Raw genomic sequence first — 24,160 nt, 5'->3', positions numbered from 1 at the left:
AAATGACTGCTACTGCTGAACCCAGGACACAAACTGAAACCCACAGATGAAAATCTAAATTCTGGCTTCCAGTTCCTCACTGCAGTGAGAATTATACTTTAACTGATCTACAAATTCATAAAATTGTTTCCTCCTAAGACAAAGTGAATCACCCCAAATACATTAACAAATAAAGATCTGTATTTCTAGATTAGCAAAACAGATCTGCAGAGACCAGTAAGAGTTTTGGCAAATGCTCTGTTACTTTATTAAAGACTAAAAGTCCAGTCTAGTTTACTTAAATATGAGGGACTCTGGCTTCGGCAGCCCACTAGCAGGACACAGCTCAGTCTTCCCTGTTTCCTGGGAACAAACTGCAGTGGCAGCAGAGTACTTCAGGCTATTTTCTTTCCCTCAGCCAAACACCCCCTTCTCACCATTTTTTTGGGCACATCTCTGATCAAGCAAAGAAGGAAAACTGATGGCTGCTCCAGAAAAATGGCAGCTGAAACTAGACTTACTACCTGCATTCATTTAAGTCACAACTTGCTCAGCTGAAGTCTGAGGCTGCAAGCATCAGCCAACAGCATTTACTCTTCAAGGAGCAGCCTGTCTCTTACTATTCACTTTCCTCTTTCTGAGCGCTCTGGGAGGAGCAGGCTGCAGGCAGGAAGCATGTGCCTATTTTACAAAATGCACCACACCTAGTAGGTGCAAATGCTTTAAATTCTGTGCTTATGGGAACAGCTGCATGGTATGTGCAGCTGCACAATAAGGGTGTTGCACACATTCCCCAAAGCAGAGAAAAGGGGTGTGACCTATCCCCCTTGGAATTTCAGCACTATAGTTGCAAGGTATGGTATTTGACTATGGCCATTGAGTCTTTTAATTGGAAAGATTTACTTTGATCAGATTAGGACTAGAAACAGGTAGGACTTGTCCATCAGATCTAAGCCTACAATCTTCCAACAATTTAATTTATTCAAGGTCTTCAAGACAACCCAGAGGTTATAACATAAGGAAGCCTTGTTCCTCTCATCAGCCAAAAATAATAAAAAAAAAAAAAAAAAAATCAATAAATTTGTTTGAGTTGGAAGGGACCTTAAAGCTCATTCAGTTCCAACTCCCCCCGCCATAGGCGGGGACACCTTCCACTAGACCAGGTTGCTCAAAGCCATGTTGAACCTGGCCTTGAACACTGCCAGGGATGGGGAGGCACAGCTTCTCTGGGCAACCTGTGCCATGTCTCACCACCTTCATGGTTAAGAATTGTTTCCTAGTATCTAATCTAAATCTAGGTCTTTCATACTGGTGCTAAACCTGGAGAAATATGAATTACTTACCAAGAGGCATTACAATTCTGTTCTAACTACTTTGTATTTGGCATTAGAAAGAACAATTCCACAATACAGCTAAAAATGTGCGCCCTTCAGTGTGTGAGCACAGACTCTTATCCCATACACATGTAGCAGCCACCCAACAAGTTCACAGCAAGCACTCTGCCTTTTGGTTAAGACTGAGGAAGAAGGGAGGACACCATTTAGACTGGAGATCTTCTGAGCTTCCATGACCGGATATAGCTGCTACCACCCCAAGCAATAGCTCATCAACGTTTTTACATATAAGCTGTAAAATTTTTGGAGATCAAAGTCTTAAGGACTAAAAAAGGTGCTATTTCTATTAGAAAGGTAGTGTTAAAATTTGTAAGGGGAGAATTCCTTAGTCAAGTAATCTGCTCCTGCATTTATCAGTGTTAATGCTTGTATCCTTAGTGATACTTAGAATAGAATAATAGAATTGTTTAGGTTGGAAAAGTCCCTTAACATCATTGAATCCAACCTTTAACAGAGCATTGCCAAGCCCACCACTAAACCATGTCCCTCAGCACCACATTTACACCTCTTAAATACCTCCAGGGATGGTGACTCAACCACTTCCCTGGACAGCCTGTTCCAATGCTTTACAACCCTTTTGGTGAAGAAACCTTTCCTAATATCCAATCTCAAGCTCCCCTGGTGCAACCTGAAGTAGTTTCCTCTGGTTCTTACGCTATAGAAGATTTTTAAATAGCCGAGGCTACTGCAGCATAAAACAACTACTACCTATCTTCCCTTCTTTTAACTTTTTTGAAACGATCCTTTCTATGCTTAGCCTTGTAACCAGAAACTTGTAAACACAAAAGGGGGCGGGGAAGATGGGAGGACAGGACAGAGGGATGGGACAGGTGGGGGGAACATTTACTTGAAGTGCTCCATTTATTTTTTGATTATTACAATTAAAAAGGAAATTACTTACAAAATCTGAGAGACTGTAAAAATACTTCAGCAGAAGCTTAATCTCTCAAGCATGCCAAACTCTGGTATCAGACATTGCACACTTCCACTTTAGACCCAGTCTAATCACACTTCATGATGCAAACTTATTTTCTTCTTTTCATTTGTTTAAAAACCTGTGCAAATCTGGAAGCACATTATGCAGCTGTACTGATTTCCTAGGTTATATAAAGTCATATAAAACTCTTAAGCACTGAGTTCAAAGCTGCCTTGACCACAGTCTCAAATCAGCCACTGAAAACTGAGCTGGGTAGAAAAAAAACAGACTGTAAACCAGGCAGTGCCCATCACAGTTTATTCCAGTATCAGCAAGCCAGTGTGAAATATAATGATGAGAACGTGACACAACAATCCAAGTTAATCGGCAGTGGTGAGGCCAGGCAGGCTTCCAAAAAAATCACTTACCTTAACATTGAAGATCTAGCCCCATTTTAAATAAAATTAGGGTTTATGTATGAAAAAGAAAACTAATTATGCAAAATAATTCAATTCAGCTCTACTAACATTGCTGCTAACTTTGGTCTGCATCTTTTCTTATCATCACATGTTCTGAATTTAAGGAGAAAAAAAAAATAGAAAGAAAGAGACAGACAGTAGCATACCATCATCTCTCAAGGGAAAGAGATAGAACAGCATAAGACAAGGACAGCCAGATCATACCTCTGTGGTTTACGAATATCCCAGAGTCCTACACCTTCCTTAGAGTTGGCAGTAGCCAGTAATCTGGGTTCTACTGGATTAAACATCACACTGTGAAAGGCTGACGGGTAGTGTGCCAAGCAGAAGGGCTCTGTTGAAAAAATTGGGAATTCATACATAAGAAGAATGGATACAACTGTTCAATGTAATGAGTTTGGCAGCTTAATAAGGAAACAGCATAACAAGATCTGAAGATACAGAGACATGTTCAAACCATTTCTCAAGCTGACACATCCGAAGCAATATAAAACCTGAGGTTTTAAAATCCACCCACACACATTAACTTTGTCTAAATATGGTAAAAGCCAAACACTGTATTTCAAAACACCATTTTGCTTATGGAAGGTTACCAGAGTTTAGACCTAGCCACTCAAAGACTAAGTATTTGAATCTTCTTAAGGTTCATGACTAAATGATCATCTAATAAGGACTATGCACAGGGGGGCTTCTGAAAGCCTCCTAGCTTACATATGTCTGGAAGCTTCCACAGCCATTGATGATCACCCAAACTGTAAATGTAACAGCAATTGCTTATATGGAAGAATAGTATTACAAAAAGTTAAGCAAGTTTGTACGGAACTCAGCTCAAAGCTGCCTACCATAGGGAAAAAGAGGCCTGCTACCTCTTAAACACTCTCTCCATAAAGAATGAGAAAAAGCCTCAAATCTGTCATCCTTCTCTGTATCTTTCTGCTATTTTTAAGGCTTTAGACACAGTCTAATTCTCTTTGCTATGTATATATCCTTTGGTGCGCAACTACCTTTCACTCAACTAAGAAACCAGAATCGATGCCTACTTTGAGCCAGGGATTAGGCCAGACTTTTCAATTTAGTTTGCTTTGATGCAACCACTGTGTTGCTCATGTGCCTGGGAGACTCTTACTGCCCTTATTTGAGCCACTGTGTCCAGGCACCTTTGGCTCCACAAGCACTTCCAGGGGTACTTTATTTTCCTTCCTTGTATCCCTTCTTAAAACATAAACATGATTAAAACAGACAACACTCCCAAATTCCCTTCTGAAACTATGTCCATCAAGCAACTGAGACAGAATTAATATTCACTTGTCCTGCCCCATCTGTACTCTCCACTTATGCTCTATTACCAGCTTTTTGACACAGGGACTTTCGCTTTTTAGTGTTCATTTGACAGTGATCAAAACAAAGGTGTCTGACCATGGCTGAAGGTCCCTTGTGCTCTCAATTACCATGGAAGGCAAAGGTAATAGAAAATACAGTAGCAAACTTTTGTTCTACCAGCCTGGCCAAAGGCTTAAAGACTGTTGTTGGTCTGCCAGCAGTTCCAAATTGGGTTTAGCACCAAAACTGACCTTCTACATTTGCATCATCAAATAAAATCCCTGCTGGTACATAAAAGGCTGTGTTATTAAAATGGCAGCCCTCAGTGAGAAGCAATGGCCTGCATTAGCTAAGTAGAGAGACAAACATCAGAATCCCAAATAAAGGAGTTAGTTTTTAAAACAAACTTTTAATTTGTATATTTATGTTTAGTCAAATCAATGTCACTAATTACCGCTGTTTTCCTTCACACTTTAGTATAAATAGCCTGGTCTGGTCCCACAGTTTTCCTCTAAGATATCAAAAATTGCCATTCAGCCTGTCAAAGACAGATTACAGGAGCTAAACTAATGAGCACTCAGACACTTCAATGAAAGATAGGGGGATTACTTTTTTATTGTTCTTTATGCTCATTCACAATTATAGCTCTTACACTCTAGAGTATGTAACTGTTTATCAATGGAGAAGCTCAACACCATCTCTAGTAGAAACTAAAAATGGGTTTATAAAAATTACTGCATAAAATCAATCAGAAGCAAAAGCCAGGGAGAAACAGAAGGGGAATGAGACTCCCTTTTCCAGCTTCTTTTAATGCACTATTTCAAAAGTGACTAGGAGGTTATTTGTATGATTTTAACGAGCTGGCCACTCAGGGGTAACCAACTATACTCACACCAGCAGGCATAGTGCCTATTCCCATGAAAATACCATTTCAGGCTAGGGGATTACCCCAGTGACAGCATTACCCTGCAGTAAACATTGGCAGAGCTTACATATAAATGCTGGCACAGGACCCCTATATAAGCATGCAAAAGCCCTTTATTTAATATTCAAACAACCTAACACACTACTCCAAAAAAGCCCCAAATGTATATACTTCACTCCATTTTCACTGGTGCAGCCTTCTCATTCAAAGTCTCAGAAACAGTAAAAGCAGTAGGAAGATTTAACTATGACTCGCAAAGAAGGACAAACCTGATTTTGTACAAATGCAGAAACACAGATCAGACTGGATACTGAGCAGCTTCATATGGATGCATTTAAGCATCCAGTTCTACCAATGACTGACATCCATTGTCAGCAACAGGTAGCTCTCCTAACAGAGACAGATCTTTATGGTATAGAGTTCAGAAGGTAACAAAGGAGCCATTTCTAATTTGGAAGCCATATCAGTGTGTGCTCTTATCACCTAGACATTTTGAAAACAGAAAAATTGGGATGAAGTGACACTTGGTAAATTTACCTTTACCAAAGGTAAATTAGTCACATGAGACTAATTTGAACTCTTTCTCTGATAAAGTAACCAACCTTTTATACAGAGGAAAAGTAGTAATTCAAATGATGACTAAATTCACATCTGGTGTAGTATCAAGTTTAGCGACAGGCAGTTGGGAATAGCAAAGAGAGTTACATGGGGTAAGAAACTGGCCAAAGCAAAGATCAGAGTTTACTGTGCTAGCAAGTGACTTCTGAGCAAGAAGGGGGTTATTAATGAGTTTCTCAAAGGAAGAGACATTATAGATATTTTTATTAAAATCTGTGATATACACATACTATGTGCATTATTTTTCAGAATGTTTCAACATCATGAAACAAAATTTAACAAAAGTATCAGATAGGAAAGAGATATCACAATTGCACAAGAAAATCAGACTCACATTAAGAACCAGACTACTGAAAACTGAATCCTGTGGTAGTACATTTCATTTTTAGTTTTACAAAGGCAATATGCCTGGGGTAGGAAGGGCATCAGTAAGCAATCTACTCTGAGTATTCTGATGGGGCTTATCAAGAAAGACCTAATTCTGCTTCCTCCCATTCAATAAAGCCCTCATGATACAAGTGGGTCTAAAAGACTCCTGTGAGACTATAAAGTATGTCTTGTTTCCACTTTCATTTCCCAGTCAAAAACAGACAGAATCGCAGCCTAGAAAAGTTATGAAATTCATGAGGTATGGAGAAAGCTCATTCAGTTAAACAGCAACTCTGACCCAACACAAATGTGTACAAATTCCTACAATATACATAAGCTGGATTTCAGTGCCAGAAATAATTTTCCTGTAAGACCAGTGGAAACTATGAGTTGAGGCAATTGCATTTAATCAGTTTAGAAGGAAAAAAAACCCCAACAAACAACAAAAATCCCAACCAAACATAAATATTTTACCTATGAGGGAAGAGAAACAGATTCTGTACTCCTGCAGAGTGCTCAGTTTTAAATTCTCAGCTTTGTGTTCTTTAGGATGGGGTAAACTCACTACTTCATTTTCTGAACTATAACTGAAGTATTCATATACTTAAATTCAATTACTGAAGTATTCCTCTCTAAATTTATGTAGCTACAATTCTAAATAAAGATTATTAAGCCTTAAAACTGTAGCTGTAAAAACAGATTTCAGTGTTTTGAGAAGCTGCAGGTTTGCTATATAAATCAACAGTACTCTATTCTGGTTTAGAAAACAAAGATTGAAGTAATAATTCAACTTCCCTGTTATCATGTAAGGGCTCCAAGTTCCATACAACCAGAAAACATCATACATAAGAACAATTCTCAGTGTCACAGGGAAGTATATAAATAGCTTTTGAAAATTATTCAGATCAAAATAACTTCTTTCTAAACATTCAAAGTTTTTTATCCCAAGATACATATCCTCAAAAGAACAACAAAAAAAATCCACATTCCTAATTCAAGGTTAGCAAGATATTTTTTTCTGAAGAAACATATCCTCTACTGCATTTTTATTCAAATTAAAATATATTTATACCAAGTTCTATGCTAGCCTGCTAGTTCTATGCTGGTACTTCAAGAATTCAGTTAAGGCATTAACACCGAACTGTAAAAACCAGGGCTTGCCTACAGCCGGCCACAAGAATTATGCCTCACTTTCACTCTTCTCCAACACTCCCTATCTTGACTGTCCCAGAAAAATATTAACTTTTCCCTTCCCTGCCTTGCTCAAATTCTTCCTCAATCAGTAATATTTTCCATCTAGAGATCTCACCTCCGTGGGAAGACTCTCGGATGTCCCAGATAAGAACCCGGCCATCATCTGATGAACTAGCAAAGATGTTGTCATTTACTGGGCTTACTGAAAGACCATACACTGCATCTTCATGGGCGAACACATCCAAGGTCTCAGTGCTGGAGAAGAGACACACAATATTATTATTCTTCCTTCTTTTACTGTTGTTTTAAAAAGCAAAGTATTTACAGCTGTATTTACCAGCAATACTAAGACAGACAGATGATTCTGGGATTGCTTTATTTCTTGAGAATACATTTTGTACAGAATCTCTCATGGAAACTCCACAAAGACATCCTACCTAAAATTGCTGTTTTCCCCATACAGCAACTGATGCACTTCGTGACAGACCTACTTCTGTCTCATGGACCGACTAACAGAAAGGCCAAAAAGGTAGTAACAGAAAAAGTCATTTAAAAGTATGAAAAAACACAGTTGCTAGACCAAGTGTTATGATTCAAGAATTCAGTCTTAACTTTCTTCTATAGAAATTAATCAAAATTCAGCATGTCAGACTAGTAAGGTTTCTTTCAGAAGATCACACATAGAGCCTTAGAGGAATGAATTCTGTATGTATTACAACTGGACTTGGCACACCTGAAAAAAACCCTCACCCTGATAACAAAAGCACATTAAAAATACATACAAATAAAAAAAAGACGTTAAAACATCTAAGCAAGACACAGCAGTAAGCAAACAACATAATATACCTAAGAAAGCATTAGAAGATTAAGACTAAGTTACTTTTGCTCAGCTCTCATGTACAATTTATACAAGTAGATATAAGCTATGATGGAAGGCATATGGTACGCTGTACGAACAATTCAATGCAAAAGGCTTTGTACTAACTTAGCAATAAATTAATCTAAATTATGTTAACAAGTATTCAGGCAAATCAGAAACATCTAAGGCTTTATATTTCTCTGCTGTTACATATATCTCTTCCTCCATCTTTCCTGCTTTTTCTTCATACTGGATTTTGTTGAGTTCATGCTATTTAAATGGTCATTGCTTAAATATGTTGAAGTTACTAGTACAGAGCAAAATTTTAACTTTATAGTTTTTCCACTTCAAAAGCAGTAAGCACAAAATACATGATATCCAGAGAACTCCAGTCTCATACATTACCACTACTGTATTAATTATATTTTGACTAACAGCCTAATTTTGATGTAGCACCACAAAGCCTAACTCCCAACTGCTTTTCAGTTTCAGTAAAAAGTATCAAAATAAATATACTTCACAATAATGTGGAGAATCAGGCAGCTTTTAAAAGTTACACAGGCTAAGTCATTTTCTCCAATAACAATACAAATCTTAAATACAAGTCATGTGAGTGTTTCGAAAAACAAAATAAAAACCCCGTATGTGCCACAATACTTGCATATGTGCCAGAATAATCTGGCTCTGTATCTACTCAGAACCTACTATGATGCCTGTAGGAGAGCATATGTATTTAATAACCATTCTCTTTACCAAAGTCAAAATGAAGCAGAACGCAAATGCTGACAAAAAAAAAAACAAAACCAACAAAGGGATGATGGGGAATAGTTCATTATAGATATTAATTCAGATAAATAAAAAGCATGTTTCAGAATTAAAACACTGTTCCTCTCCCAGAACATTAATTTAAGAAGTGCCTCCAATGAGTTGACATTAAGGGAGCTCTTGAAACAGTGGAAACACAAACTGTGTATTTACCTTTCAACATCATGGAGTATAACTTGCTCATCATTGCCTAAAAACAGAAATATAAACACTTAACATCATGTTTCAGTGGTTAGAAGCATAACAGTGAAAACAAAACAAACACAATGAATACTTTTTGTTATTTTCCATTTCAAAAAACAAAACTGAAGCAGAGAGACCAGTTCACTTGCCAAGCTGTCAGCCCCTTTGCTCAGTTATGTGAAAGGCTCCATGTGACACTTCCAGTCATGATCAAATGCACCAATTCATTCCATCTGGTACTACTCAACAAATAATTCTGCTTAACTGTTACTGACCATTCTTTGTTCAGCTTGAGCTTGAGGTCTGGGACATATACAGTAAATAGAGTATCATATCAAGCAGCAGAACACCTTTAACTTGCATGTGAACACATCTTTCTTCCTGCTCAGAGGATGCTCCATAAGAAGATAATGGCAAAAAGAGACGCCATAAGCAAAATGCACTGGGCTCCCAGCACAACTGCCACCAATACACACTGTCAGCATTCAGGGTTTTGCAACCATTAAGAAGGCATGAACGTGACTGCCAACATAATTTCTTTTGTACTAACAAAAAAACAAGCCAAGTAACCAGACAATCAGGTCACTTTTCTTTGATCACATCCACTGAATTCAATGGAAATGAACCACATGCATGTAGACTAAGAAGGTCACAGCTACAAAGTAGTTTCACTGGCTCATGCAGTGTTTTTCAAACTTCAGCAATAGAATATTTCTTTAGTCTCTGCACTGAATATTAATTTATCCAACTTGGCACCTCCTCTTTAGAAATATTTAAGGAGACACACATTTATATTTAAATCAAACGGGAAAAAAAGGAAAACAAAACAGAAAGCCACAAAGTCCTATTTTTATGTTCAGTATGTCTTTGTAGTTGTTATATTAAGTTGTGAAGCCTTCTTAACATACACCAAAGCCAGAGGTTCATAAAGAGCAAGATTCCATGTTATGATTCTTAAGCGCTCAGTTAACTCAGTTCTCATGCATCTCATACATATCTCAATCATATTCTGTCCCAATAGAAGAAATATGAGAAAGTTTCTCTTTGACTAATGAGGTGTGAGACTCTTCTACATCCACTTGCTCTTTGCACAGGGTCCTAGTTAAATCGTGCCAGCCTTAAATTACTGCAGTAGCTCATCTTTTCCATGGTGCAATAAACAAGTCACTTATGTGCAAGTGTCCTTTCATCATTAATTGCAATGGAAACTGCCCATTATGCATTAAAGGCGAGGTTTATACCTAGTAAAACTACTCTAGCGCCTACATATTTCACCAGTGAAAAATGTAGCCTAGTTTCTCCAGTGACAAAATTTCCTCCAGCTGAGGAAACTGTGTAGAGAGTGAGGAACTCCTGTTCCTCACTCTTTATGCAGGATGAACACAAGAATCATTCTAGATGGCTGGCTTCAGGCCTCTCATCATCATGGGATCAACCTTCCCTTCTACTGCAAGCTCCAAAATGGAAAAGAAAGAATGAAAGGAGGGGGTGTGTAGAATAACCACTGCTTCTCTCTTGTTCTGTGTGTTGGAGAAGGTGGTGACAACAATCTAACCACAAACTGCTTGGTTGCTTCTGGTAAGGATTTATTCTTGCAGAAAATGTCACTGCTCTTCAGCACAGGGTTCCCACTTAAGAATGTTTAACACAGGAGAGTGTGTTCTTCACTGAGAATAACTGTAATTGTATGTGTGACTCTTTCCATTTATAATCTCTCATTTTTGTAACTGCAATCATGATGACCAGAAAGAACAAGTATCTGTCATTCTATTATACCTGTGAGGATGAAATACTACAGAGCAGAGAGATAGGAGCATAGTTTAGGTGGCCTAAACCCCCCATCTGTCACATCAGGCCTCCACAGAAACACAGTCAGTCCCCTGTAGGTTTATTTCAGCTTTTCATACACTTAACATTAAATGCAAAAACAACAACAACAAAGTCCATGAAGTTTACTAAGAGGGGACAGAAGGGATCTTTTGTTTCAAATGCTGCCCTACTGTGTAAACAGAGAAGGGCAACACTGTTCTTCAGGGATGGGAAGTCCTTTGGTATCTTGAGACAGGTTTTTCTCTAGAAATTATGTGCAAAACACTGTCCACTCAGTACCTTCCATTTTCATAATGGCTACATGTGGTACATGCTACACATGCGGTCCTTCAAATCAAAGAGCTCTGAAATTCCTTGGATACAATCCAGTATGTACTGAAGTGGAAAATCCTCTCTCCTCTGCTATCAAGAGCTGCTTTAAGGGAAAGGTCGTCAGATCCTGTCATCAGTTGTTGGCAGCTTTATTTAAAGGATTAATTGAGTTCTCTTTGCCTTGTGCTACTTTCCATACTCTAAACACTTAGGGATTTTTTTTACAGTATTCTAACTTCCATGATTCGAATACAACTCAAATTTCAATACAGGGTGGCAGTGACAACCAACAGATCTTAGGACCCACAATTCTTTCAGACCTTTTAAGAATCTCCCAGAACACTGCTGAGTGAATAAATATAGTTAGTCCCATTTTACTGACAGAGATAAAACAGATGGTACATCTAGGCCATGCAGCAAAATGACTCTTTACATGGGATCCAAGAGTCAGACTCACAGCCCTTGTAGATGAGCTCTGTGAATCTTGGTGGAGCAGCTGAAAGAGTTCCTGACTCCTCCAGTGGAAATAATTTCTGGCAGAGGCATAGTGTATTTATGCAAACTGGAGGAGGAAAAAAGAGATGAGAACGGCCAGTCTGTCTGTGCATCAGCTGTCACAGCTCATCTAACCTGGCATGTTAGCAAAAATCCACCATAATCAATGACGTACATCTTTCACTGCAGTGGTAAGGTACAACCAAACCACACTGCTGCCCTCCCTGTGAAAACAGTAGCCACTGACAGCAGGGCCCAATATTAAAGGGTTAAGTTAGAAATAAGAAAATAACATTACAGTGGGTGCAGCAAAACTTGGCACAGTTCATTCCTTGAATATTCATGCAAGGTTCCATTTGTCTGAATTCAAACTAAAGTAAAACAGACTCCAGCCCAAAATTTCATTGGAATCACTCATGCAGATACACTCATTCTGAAGAAGTGTGGATTGCTGTCTTTCTCATAAAAGAGACAGCAACCCCTAAAATCAGATGATAGGCATCACTATTTTACATTATTAGGGTTTTCTCCACTTGAGAAGTGTATCTATCATTTCATCCTTAAAATCTGACACCATCTTAAGCTCTGTCATGCCTTTTTTCTGAAGGGATGTTACAGTTTTAACACAACATTGAAAACCAAGCAATGAAATGAACTGAATTTTCTAGTAAAAAGTGGGTTTATATTTAAAAAGATAAATAACAAGGCCAATCAGAGCCCAATGTGCCAACAGTTCTGAAAGACAGACACTTATCTAGTGAGGACAGAAATGAGGTCTGATAAAAAAATGATCCACTAATATATGGCAACAGCCCTTCCTTAGCCATCTATGGGTGCATTAAAATCAGCTACAAGCAGCAGAGATTTTTAAGCATCAGGCTTGAGTGCCAGAGAGGATGCAAGGGTCTGTTCTCAGCACAGCTAAGACAGAATAGTCAAAGACAATGTTTCAGTCTGTTCCGCAAGAAAGAGCAGACTGGACCCAGGATTCTCATGATAACTCAAGACATGATGCACTTACACCAGGGTTTGGAAAAGGGAAGCATGACAAAGTTGAAAATGTGCTAGCTAAAGAATTCCCTGCTCCCAAAGAGCCTTCAGCTGCTGATTAAGGACACTTTCATATCCTTAGGTGACTATGGACCTTTCACGTGGGGCAGGATCTCACTCAGGGCTTCTACTCAAAGGCATTCACAATGCAAACTCCTTTGAAATCAGGGTGCTCTTCCTTCCTTACCTCCAGAGAACACTTTTGTATTGCCACTGTTGAAAGCCAGGCAGAAGATATTAGAGTGATGCTCCCCTTTCAGCTGGACTGGTTTGACTCTTGAGTGGATGGCTTCTTCCATATGCCAAAGTAAGACTCGGCGGTCATCCCCTCCTAGAAGAAAGAAAGGAAATGCACATGACTGCCTGAACCATGTGTAAACTGATGACAGACAAGCTACTTTGCCATTATTCATAAAAGGCTTTGCTGAAACCCTAATTAGCATGAAAAAGAACTTACACCTCACAAGGGTTTGAACATACAGACGCGCATTTACATCAAGATGCCATGCAGTCAGGTATTCAATTAATATTAACCAAAACAGGAATCGCCAGGCCAAATCTGGATTAAACAGTTGCCATTCTGCCAACACACAGTGATAACCTGTAGCAACCTGGATATTTTACCGGTCTGTACAATTCTGTGGCAAGCTGTACATGAATTACATGCCAAATTAACATATGCATGCTGGCAAAATGCTTCTACACCAAATCATTGTAGCCAGCATCTCCTATGTTATTCATAAAACAGGAACTTTTTCTCCCCCTCTCACTGACAACTGTACTTCTTCTAGCAATCTACAAAGCCATCACAGCATATGTTGGCTACAGGACTGACATGTGGCCATAAAAAGATTTTACTTAAGCATTCAGAAGTTGTCAGTGTGCAGTTGTCGTGCTTCCAGATTTGTAAAGGTTAAGACAAACATTTCTAAAGTGAACTCCCAACAAAGCAAATAACTGGGGAAAAGAAGTTCAATTCTCTCCTGCTTTACAGCTTACTGTACTACTTCTAGTTGCTTGCCTAGGCACAGTTCTCAGGTCAGAGCTCTATGCACAAATAATATTTAAGTGCCTCTTTCTGTCTGGTAAACAATCAGATATAAAATAAATATTAGACTCTCTTCATGGTTCAATTGCATTAAGCACTTTTTATTATAAAGAGAAAAATCAAGATACAACTGTACTGGACAGCATTCAGCATCAATCTGGATGCCTATAAAAATCTGAGTAAAGCTTCTTCAAGTCAGACTCAAAGTATTTTTTGTGCCTGTGTTCAATTAGAAACTAAAGAGAATGGCATCAGAAGTTGAAAGCGCCACTAGAAACATACTAATTTCAGTGAAAACATTTTACTGCCTCTATGCAAAACTGAAAGCATAAACTCAGCACCTTCCGAGCTGCCATCGAGAAGGAAAACAGACATGAAATAGAGACAAAAGGAACCTGAAATTAATTGCTCTGAGGTTTACTTCAAGAAGAGGTAAATGCATAAATAAAAAAAATTACCGTTAATTAGATTTCTTAAAACTTTTCACATCATGTGATGCTATGAAGTTTTCCCATAGAACTGAGTTATGTCAAACACCCTTAAAGTTAACGGTTTCCCAGCCTTTAAGTTTCCTAACAGATTTTATGACAATCACTTTGATAGACAGTACAGCTGCATGTTATGCCTACCCATGCTCCATGAAATTGTGTATTCCTCCTCCTGATTTTGTGCTTTACAGAGCAAACACGAATACATGATAAGAAGATTTGTGATGCGTTCGATAACTGCTGGGACTAAGAGTCAAATGCAATGGCTCCAGAAAAACTCCCAGTAATTTATGGTCAACTAAACTGATGGGAGCTTTGATTCCTTTCTGTCTAGAAACAGGGAAGCTGTACTTGCACCTTAGTGATGCAGTAATAAGACATGGAAATACATGAGTGCTGAAACATATGACCATGTTTGTCATGCTAAAATAAAGAAAGGATTGTCATACTTAAAGCGGTTTCTTTCTAAAGCCGTCAACAGCCAGGTCTTAAAGATATCATTACCTGGCAAACAAGCAACATTCAAGGCTGGTGAACACCAACAATGCCGCTACAGACTACATTTATTGTTCTTCAAGACTTCTGTAAAAGACACTTTGGGGCAAAATATAGTATACTGCTGGTGTTACCATAGCAAACCAATCTGCAAAACCGTTGTAGTAACTCTACACAACCTCCTACCTGATAGCACAGCCATCTAGGTGTCTCACTTTGACAGCAAACTCATTCACTTCCACTACCCATTTAGTCCAGATATGAACAAAAATAATGAAGATATCCAAAGACAACAAACATTACTGTAGCAAGATAAACTGCAACCTGTGCAGAAAAGTCTTTGACAGCATCGGAAGTTTTGCAACTACCTGCTTTTTTGCAAGTTTCTATACCTGAGTGCCCATTTCCTCTTCCTCCAGCTTAGAAACAACCCTTCCTACTGAATCCAAATGTCCCTCTCTTCCCAGACACGCAGATCTCCATGAGATTTTGGCAGAAAGGGCCACACTATTGCATATCCAACACTACAGCAGTCTGAGAAGTATGTTTGCCTTTTTAGGTCTTTTAAATGCTCCCCACACTCACACAATTCTGTCCCTTCTCAATCTATGTATTGTCTCGCACACACTTGTCTTTGAGAACTTCTACACCCCCATTTCATGCCTTAGTTTTATTCTTATACTCCACTGAAACAGAGAAGTTTAATAAAATGGTAATGTTAACTGGGATGGAAGTGTCTCCCCTTGTAACTCCAATTCAGCTTCTCCAAAAATATTGCCGACTTAAAGGCCAGATCCACAAGAAATAAAGTCTTACTAATGAGTCCAGCCACAAAGGAGGATTTGTGGTGGAAACAATCTACCACTTCTACATCCTCACACAAGAGAACAAGTGTTAAGTCACAGGCAAATAATACCTAAGAAAAAGCAAGTCTTATGTGATTGAAACCAGGAGAGGTGCAAAACAGCAAATGCAGCTTCCCCTACCAAAACCTGACTCTTGGATTAAGAAGGAAGAAAGAAGGGAGACAGACACATATGGACAGGTACACAGGGAGACAGCAAAGAAAATGTGACTATATAGAGCTTTTACACTCCGTTAAAAGGTACCACGACTCATGAGACACAAAGTGCATGCACATTATGCAATGTAAGTCTGAGAACTATAGGAAACTCTAGGCCTATTTGTATTTGTTTTGTACAGCTGATCAGTGAATACAAATTAAGATGATTTGAATTTATGCTGGATTTATTGTGCTACAACATGTGAAGCTGAAGCCACTCGACACTTTTCAAAAAGCACTATATCCACTGCACAAACTTGTGATGACTTCACAATGCTCTTGCAAAGAGAGTAACTGCGTACGGTAAGGGTATGTTCCTGACATGACAGAGTATGTATTTACAGCAACAGGTTTACTATGCATCTGGTAAACCTAGAATTATGGCCTCATATGAAAATACCTCAGCCACCAAGGCTCCATACGTAGATTTTCTAGAAATTGAAGTCCCACAAAGTCTTAAATTTGTAATTTTGCAGTTCATGGTGTCAGAAGTAATAAATTTGACATCTACAAAGTGGAAGCAGCTTCACTTCCATCCTATTTTGCTGATTCTGACAATTTGAAAAGCAAAAGTTTGTGTGACTCATCTAAGAATCACACAATGCCATTCTATGGTTACTTTTCAGAAGAAAACCACACTTTATAAGATCTAATTAGTCAAGTACTTCAGCACTCATTATGGGTCAAACCTGCTTCTATGCTCAAAATCAAAGCTAGACAGGAAGAGAATTCAGGCCAAAGAAGTATCTGTGGTCAGAGAGGCTGGAAATTTTATCACCATCACATTCTCATGGGACTCTTGGTGTACGTACAGAAGAGCACTATTGCAATTTTCTGTTTGTTTGGTTTTGCAGGGAGTTTTGTTTTGTGTTGTTTTTTTTTTTGTTTGAGGGGTTTTTTTTTGTTTTCTGGGTTTTGTTGTTGTTGTTTGTTTCGGGTTTGTTTTTTTGTGTTTTGTTTTTTGTTTTTTTTTTTTTACAAGTGCACATGGACAAATATTACTTAAAAACACGTTTCTTCCCTTCCCCAAGTCACTGGAATACTTTGTTAATGCTTTGGGTCTTCTGCCTAATTTTGATGAGAGACAGAGGAAGATTAAGGAATTGTACACAGAAGATATATAACCGCTAAAAAGAAAACTTGCATTTCAAATCTTGGGATAGCTATCCAGAAATAGATTCTTAAGTAGACAAAACACTTTGTGTTCACCCTTGACAATCTTCTAGCTCCCATGGACACAAAGTGGATCTCCCAGAATAATTTAAAATGCCTCATCTTCTTTATGGTTTGCCCACTTCAGAATGGCTTGTGCATACCCCAACATGGGGGGGAGGAGGAGAGTGTGTTAAAAAAAAAAAGGGGGGGAGGCTGCCCCCCCCATACTTTCTTTTGTTTTGTTTTAAAGTAGTGTAGACAAACACTATAGGTAGAAAGTGCCTGTTCTAGAAAACTGAAAAGGTCCCAAATGACTCAGCATAGCTTATTTCTGCATGAACAGGTTACTGCCTCCACAGTTCCCAAACTAAAGCATTCTAGTTTTGCCCGTTTTTTGTAAGAGTTCTTCAAAAAATAAACAAACAAACAAACAAAAAGTTTACTGATCTGGATACCTTCTAAACAGGTAACTACTAAATTTATATACAATTCAATTTGGAAGAAGAGACAACCTAACAGTAACAGTGCCCTACCTGTAGTTCAGAACTGTTCTTATTAGTCCTAAAATGATTCAAAGGGGTCCAGAACATACCGCTGCAAAAAAAAAAAAAAAAAAAATCTACTCTAAACAGTGTCTGCATAGCTCACTAAATGCACTTTAGCTCTCATGTGCTAACAGAAGCACTTCAACATCATACCAGTCAGGACTTTAAAACCACAGTTTTAAAGTGCATTAACCTTGCTGATCATGGAAAATTCTAAGACCACTACTCTCTCTTCTTTGTCTTCCATATATGAGGCCCAGTCACTGAAGAACCTACATGGCAAGTGGGCAACACTTCTACATCATATCATAAAAGATTAATCTTACTGCTTGTATCTACTCAAGAAGTTGCACAGAAAGTGGGACTGGACAGCTGTTCTTCTGTAAAAAAATATCACCACACCCTCCTTAGGCAGCCTATTTCAGTGCTTTGTTATCCTTTCCATTAGGCAGATTAACTGAATATGTAGCCCCAAGGTGCAGTTTGATGTTACATATAATCCCACTCCCCCTTGCCACATGCTCCTGCTACTTCTCCCACTGAATTCAGTGGTGAAGCAGCCAGCAGGCAAGTAGGTTGAAGCTGACCCGACAGAAAATCAACTGTCAAAGGACCTCTCCCTCCCTATTCCATCACACCCTTTTCTGAACTATCTCAAGTTTGGCCACATCTTTCTCAAAGTGACCAAAATCAAGCACAGTGCCCTATCTGAGGCCCTGACACCACCAAATAAACCAGGGTTTATCACGGTGGATGATACTTACATTGATATCTACTATCACATTTGAATACTCTCCTACATGACTATGGTCCCTAGTCTCCATACTGTAATTGTAGAGTTGTCCACTTTCATTCATGTGCTGCAGTTGGCACTTGTTCCTAGCAAATCACATGACATTTTTCCCAAGTAATGTCTCTTAGTTAACTTTAAACCCTGGTATCACCTTTAGATATTATAATTTCTCAGGCACTAATGAAAACATTGAGTAGTAACTGGACCCAAGATCCCTCCTCATACAGAATTCTGCTTGGTACAAAGAGACCAAAATCACGACTGCCCCTCTTTAAAATACTTGATACGCAATCCCCTTACTTTAGAACTAACATTCCACCACCTTTGCTAAATTCCCCTGTTTATGCTCATGCTCCTTCAGATTTACATGGCAACCAAATGACAGATGAATTTCCAGTACTTTGTTACAGCCTTACAAATTTATGATCATAGAAGAGCTATTAATTTTGGCATTATCTGGTGAGGGAAAAAACATATGCATGAATTAAGTAAGTCTCAGATTACAGTACTTTCCAGAAATTATCTTGAAAGCGCAGCTTAAAGTAGGGGAAAAAAAGTGGGAGGTTCTGATAAAGATACTTATGTTTGTAAGAGATAGCAGGCATGAAAAGCGACAGTCAGATAAATAAACAGGAAAATATACCCACCAAACTTGAGGATGGGAGAAAGCCTATCATACAGACTAAGTAATGATGATTTTTAAGAATTTAAATTGCAAAAGTAGATGCTTGGCTTATCTGAGGGAAGAAGTCAGTTGCATATCATTGCATGGTGAATTTAATTTCCAGTCAGGAAAAGTCGCATGTTTCTCAAACTATTAACAGGAAAATAGGATCACCTAGTATACAGTGTTACAAAAACAACAAAATCTTTCAACTCCATCCAGAAGCTAGTTTCACTAATTTCAGCCCACTTATGTATTTCTTTTATGTTAAGCTTTCCTCTTTCCCTGTGTCAATTCTATAGATAGGTCTTCTCTGCTTCTCACATTACATCTTCTCTCAAGTACTCACCTCCTCCTTTAATTTCTCTCATTTTTCTTTAATTCTTGTCCTTATTCCTGTCCCTTCTTCCAGCACTCCTGCCCCAAAACATTAGTGTCTGCCTCTCCTCCCCTCTCCAAAGTGACACTGTTGAGTTCCACACAGGTACAGCAAAAGTCTACAAACTGGCCCCCAACCCAACCTGTTGACCTCAACTTTTTTACTTGAAAACATGTTTAGAAACAAAATTACTCGCTCTTAAATGTGTGATCTCCAATACAAGATTTAAAGAAGATACCAAAAAGTTTCAAACATGCTTTCAAAAGGCCTGCTGAGGCTTGTCTACACAGAAATGCTTTCCAAAATCCTAACAGGAAGACTATCTGGAACTGTAATGTAAACCCTGTTTAAGCAGTTTGAAATGTTTACTGAAACAGTAATCATTAGTCTTACAGACTTGCTTCTGGAAGACACATTAAAAAAAAAAAAAAAAAGTGGGACACATACCTAAGGAAAGCATTCCAGCCAATACTGATGAAAACGGCACTAGCATGTTGAAATGCAGGCTAGCATTTAAACAGCATCAGTATAGCCACTCCAAATGCACTGCATCAGCTGTATTTAAAACAGCTCTAACAAGGTCTAAGTTGTTAACAAGTCAATTAGCTGAAGCAGACTTCTCTAGGTTAAGAATATACATATTACTTAAGACTGAACAACTGAGAAAGACTGCTTGCACTCTCCCTTTTCACACACTCCAATATCCCTGTTAACTCGCTTAGCTGCTATATGCACAGATGGAAGCATCTAACATCTCATCCTTACCTCAGCACACTGACTATTTTGAGGGAGGAGAGACCCACATGCCATCTATTCTAAGGCTTTATCTGCATTTGGAAGAGTCTGAAGCAACTCTTCTAGAAACTTCAGATTAGAAGCAATTTACACCCTTCCTATATCTTTCACCTGAGCACTCCTTTTCACTTTTTTTTTCCTGCTTTTACTATTTCTCAGTTTCAGTATTAAGAATAACCTGAAAAAAAAAAAGTGGTTTGAGTGTAATTTTAATGAAGCCTAGGCTTATAATGACATGAAATTTAACAGAAAACCCATAAACGTTTCACATTTTCTTATTCTTGACTGAAGAACAAAGCACCTGCCTGCTGTTGCTGTCACATAAAGCATTCTAGATCTTATGGTCACAGATAATGTAAAACTTTGTTAAGAACAGTTATCATAATTACACCACTTCGTTTTCTCACAGCATCAACGTTAAGGTCAGACTTACAGCAATCTGCTCTTAATTATCTCAAATTTGTGCACTGTTAACACATGTAACTTAAGCATCCTCGTCCCGCCTCTGCCTTTTTTTTTTTTTTGGACTTGCTCCCTAGTAATTTCATGACATTTAGGACGATAGAACTCTAGAACCACATATCTCCTATATGTGGGGAAAAAAGCTTACCCTGTAAACATTCTATAGCTTTATGAGAAGTTACAAAATTGAAAACTGGACATAGTTGAAAAGCTTTCCTTTTACCTATGCTTCTTCAGATGCCCACTTGATGGGGGATCTGCCTCCATTCCCTCACTGCACCTACCTGACTCAGGCAGACTGGACAGAATTAATTCTTAAAAGTCCATTCCAGCCCTCAACTTTTGATGATTCTACCTACAGAATGGACATCAACATAAGTAAGTCCATCAATGATATGCCAAGTCCTGAAGTGTCTCCTGAGCGTTCCTGAGCAAGAAGGACAGAAAATACTGATGGTTTTTCCATTACTTATGGAAAATAAAAAAGCAACAGCAAATGCACTTGAGCTCTCTGTAGCACTTTTTAAGCAGAAGTACATAGCTCTACTTACTACTGAAGAAGGACCAGCAGAAACCAGCATGCCAACATTAGCACATCTGGGAACTTTACAAGACATGAATAAGTGTTCCCTTCCACACACATACGTGCATATGCATGTATATGTACATTCACAAGATAAATGGATATGCATCTCAATAGTTGCATATGCACATAAAGAATCCCTGACAGTAATACCGAGATCCCTCACGGACACACTCTAGAAATCACTGGACTTACACTTTTATGCTTCTTCAGGTAAGAAAGTTAAATTTAGGAAGGTCTCAGTGTATCAGCTTCCACTCTATGTTTATGTGGTGTTTTTATTCTGCCCCTGCTTAAAGGCAATCAAACACCCATAATAACTTTTTATTGAATTCCATTATTTCTGGAGTTACAACAGATAGTTTTGTGCAATAGAGCCCGTCTCCCCCAGACACCACGGCAAGTAAATAAGCAGCCTGCTCAGCCATACCCCATCACCTCCTCAGTAGCCCCAGTCGCTACTTACAGCCCAAGAGAGGGTGGGCAAGCAAACTCGAGACCCTCTTGCCCACTCTCCACGCCCTAACTGCTAACCAGGCCATTAACCTCCTGCACACCGAAAAAGCACTCTCAACAAAGCTGCCACTGCCTTATGCCAAGGATCTCTGCAATTTCCCCGAGGGCCCACACGACGCGGAACGAGCCGACCCCGCGGCAGCCCGGCCCCGGGGGACAGAGCTGCCGGCAGTCCCAGCCCGCGGAAGGGCAGGGGAAAGGCGGCCGTTCCCTCCATCCTGCTTCCCCCGAGGGCATGGGGAGGCGGGGACACGACCCCTCCGCCCGCGGCCTGCAATGGGCACGGCGCAACGCGGCCTGGCAATCCCCGGGGCGGCTATGCAGGGGCAGCCCCTCCCGGGCTGCCAGCCCCCTCCCCACCGCCCCGAAGGGCTCAGGCCCCTCACAGCGAGGCGCGGGGATCCCCGGCTGGGTGGGAGGGGAGCGCCGCGGCCCCTCGGGGCCCGGGCTCCGGGGAGCCGCGCCGGTCCGCCGCGGGCGTGATAGGCCCTCGATTCCCCGGCCTGTCGCTAAGAGCTGCCTGAGGAGAGCGCGGCCTGCAGCGGACGGTCAGGCCGCGGCCTGAAGTTGCCTCCTTCCCCCACCGCCCCTACGAGCCCAGAGGCGGGGAAGGAGGAAGCGGCACCTGCGCCAAGCGCTGCCGGGGTGGGGGGAAGCAGGCAGCCTGCCACCGAGCCCCGCAGCCCCTCCCCGGCTGGAGGGAAGGGATGCTGAGCCTTTCCCTGTCCTCGGTGTCGCTGCTGATGTCAAGGCTTCGCCTCCCTCCTACCTGACAGCATCCCCCCTGCCATGGCTCCCTCAGCCCCGGGCAGGCAACAGGGAGAACCTGAACCCCTAAAACATCTCTACAGGAGTACCCCCGCCCTCTCCAAACGCGCCCTGCAAGGGGAAGAAGGAGGAACAAAACAAACCCCTATTCCCCTTCCGCAGAACAAGACGCAGGGATGGTCCCAAAGTGACCAGGCCCTCAGTTAACCCGAGGCCGGTAGGGACCGCAGCCCACCTTCCTCCCCCCCCCCCATTCCCTCGGGTGAACTCCGTCCCGCCGCCCGCCCCCCAGCAGCCACCGCTGACCCTCCCAGTCCCCGGTGCGCAGGCCCGGGGCACGGCGCGGACAAATGTCAACCGCCGCCGACAGTGCCTGCTGCGGGGTTGATACCCTCCGTTGCCGTGTCGTGTCCCCCCAAAATAGCAAAATCCCCTTCTAAGGGGCAAAACAGATGAACCGTCAAATAAAAGGGCACCCCCGGCTGCCGCCCCTAGCGCCCTGGAAACACTCTCCTAAAAACTTTGTCCAGGGCTTCCCAGTAACAGTAGAATTTAAAACCTGTCAACCATTTTAGATCCCTGCTTGGGAAATACTATTCCCGGGCACCGGCGGGTTTGAGGAACGACTCTGAGCGGCGCCGCGGCTCCCCTCCCCCCGGGCAGCGGGGGGGGGGGGCGGCCGAGGAGGAAGATTCTTCCTAGGGAGGGGATGGCGGGAAGGGGCGAAGGACGGGAAGCGTTCGCTTTACCTGAGACCAGCCACTGGCCTCCATTGTTGGAGAATTCAATGGCATTGACACAGCCGAAGTGGCCCAGGAGGTCCTTCTTGTAGAGGTTCCTGCAGCCCCGCAGGCGTCTCCGCTGGAAGTCCTGGGTGAGCAGGGGGTCCCCCTCCAAGCCCCGCTGGGACAGGAACCCCACCACCGACCGCATGCTGCCCCCCCGCCTGCCTCTCCTCTTCATGCTGCCGCCTGCGCCGCTCCCCGCCGCTCGCTTCCCCCGCCGCCCCTTCCCCTGCCGCCGCCTCCCCTCCCCCGCTTCCCCCCTTGTTATGGTTATGATGATTTTTCTTTAGCCAGCCATGGCAGAGAGGTGTTAGACACTCCGCCGCTTCCTGATCCCGCTGGCTCCTCCCCGCTCCCCTCAGCAGCTGATCCTCAGCTGCAGCCCGCGCCTGCTGGCCCGGCTCTAACGTGGCGCCGCCGCTTTTTAACTCGCTCCTGTGTCGGCGCGGGGGGGGACGGGTACATTTGCTGCCCCGAGGGCCTGCAGGAGGACGTTTCCCGCCGCCACTGCCTAAGGGGGTGTCCCGGCTGAGGGGCCCGCTGCCGTTAATGGGCCTGCGGCCGGTGGGAGGTGGCGGCGGTGGCGGGAGGGCAGGTGCTGCCGCGGGCGGCGTCCATGATCGAGGTGATGGGAAAGGAACTCTGCAGAGCCGCTACCGGCCCGCCGCGAGTGCGGGGGGTTCTCGCGGGCCCCGCTCGGAGGTCACCGGAGGGAGGACGAGGAAACACCCAAGTGCGTGTGGTCTGTCCGCCATAAATGCCGAGAGATTTCTGCAGGGGTTCCAAAAATTATGTCTTTAGATTTTTTATTGCTTTTTTTCTCTAAGATAGTTATCATGAAGGTTTTATTACTTGTTCTCTCCTGCTCCCACC

General features: G+C 41.4%; 1 protein-coding gene across 1 annotated transcript in view; it reads right to left on the bottom strand.

Annotated features, from left to right (window-relative positions):
* The window catches only part of DCAF5 (DDB1 and CUL4 associated factor 5), a 73,180-nt gene extending 49,675 nt beyond the window's left edge, over positions 1-23,505 (bottom strand). The window contains exons 1-5 of the mRNA XM_057420209.1: positions 23,252-23,505; positions 12,936-13,079; positions 9,032-9,068; positions 7,310-7,449; positions 2,973-3,102 (exon numbers count right to left, since the gene is read on the bottom strand). Of these exons, the coding sequence (XP_057276192.1) occupies positions 2,973-3,102; positions 7,310-7,449; positions 9,032-9,068; positions 12,936-13,079; positions 23,252-23,465 (665 nt within the window). The 5' untranslated portion in view covers positions 23,466-23,505. The remainder of the gene's footprint in view (positions 1-2,972; positions 3,103-7,309; positions 7,450-9,031; positions 9,069-12,935; positions 13,080-23,251) is intronic.
* Positions 23,506-24,160: the final 655 nt, after the last annotated feature.

The sequence above is a fragment of the Pezoporus wallicus genome, unplaced genomic scaffold (genome assembly GCF_028554395.1).
Source record: "Pezoporus wallicus isolate ANWC-B61680 ecotype Strahan unplaced genomic scaffold, APGP_CSIRO_Pwel_v1 contig_5418, whole genome shotgun sequence".
In the NCBI taxonomy this organism is placed as follows: domain Eukaryota; kingdom Metazoa; phylum Chordata; class Aves; order Psittaciformes; family Psittacidae; genus Pezoporus; species Pezoporus wallicus.
Note: the sequence above shows the minus strand (reverse complement) of the source record. Positions and strands in the feature narration are given on the sequence as shown.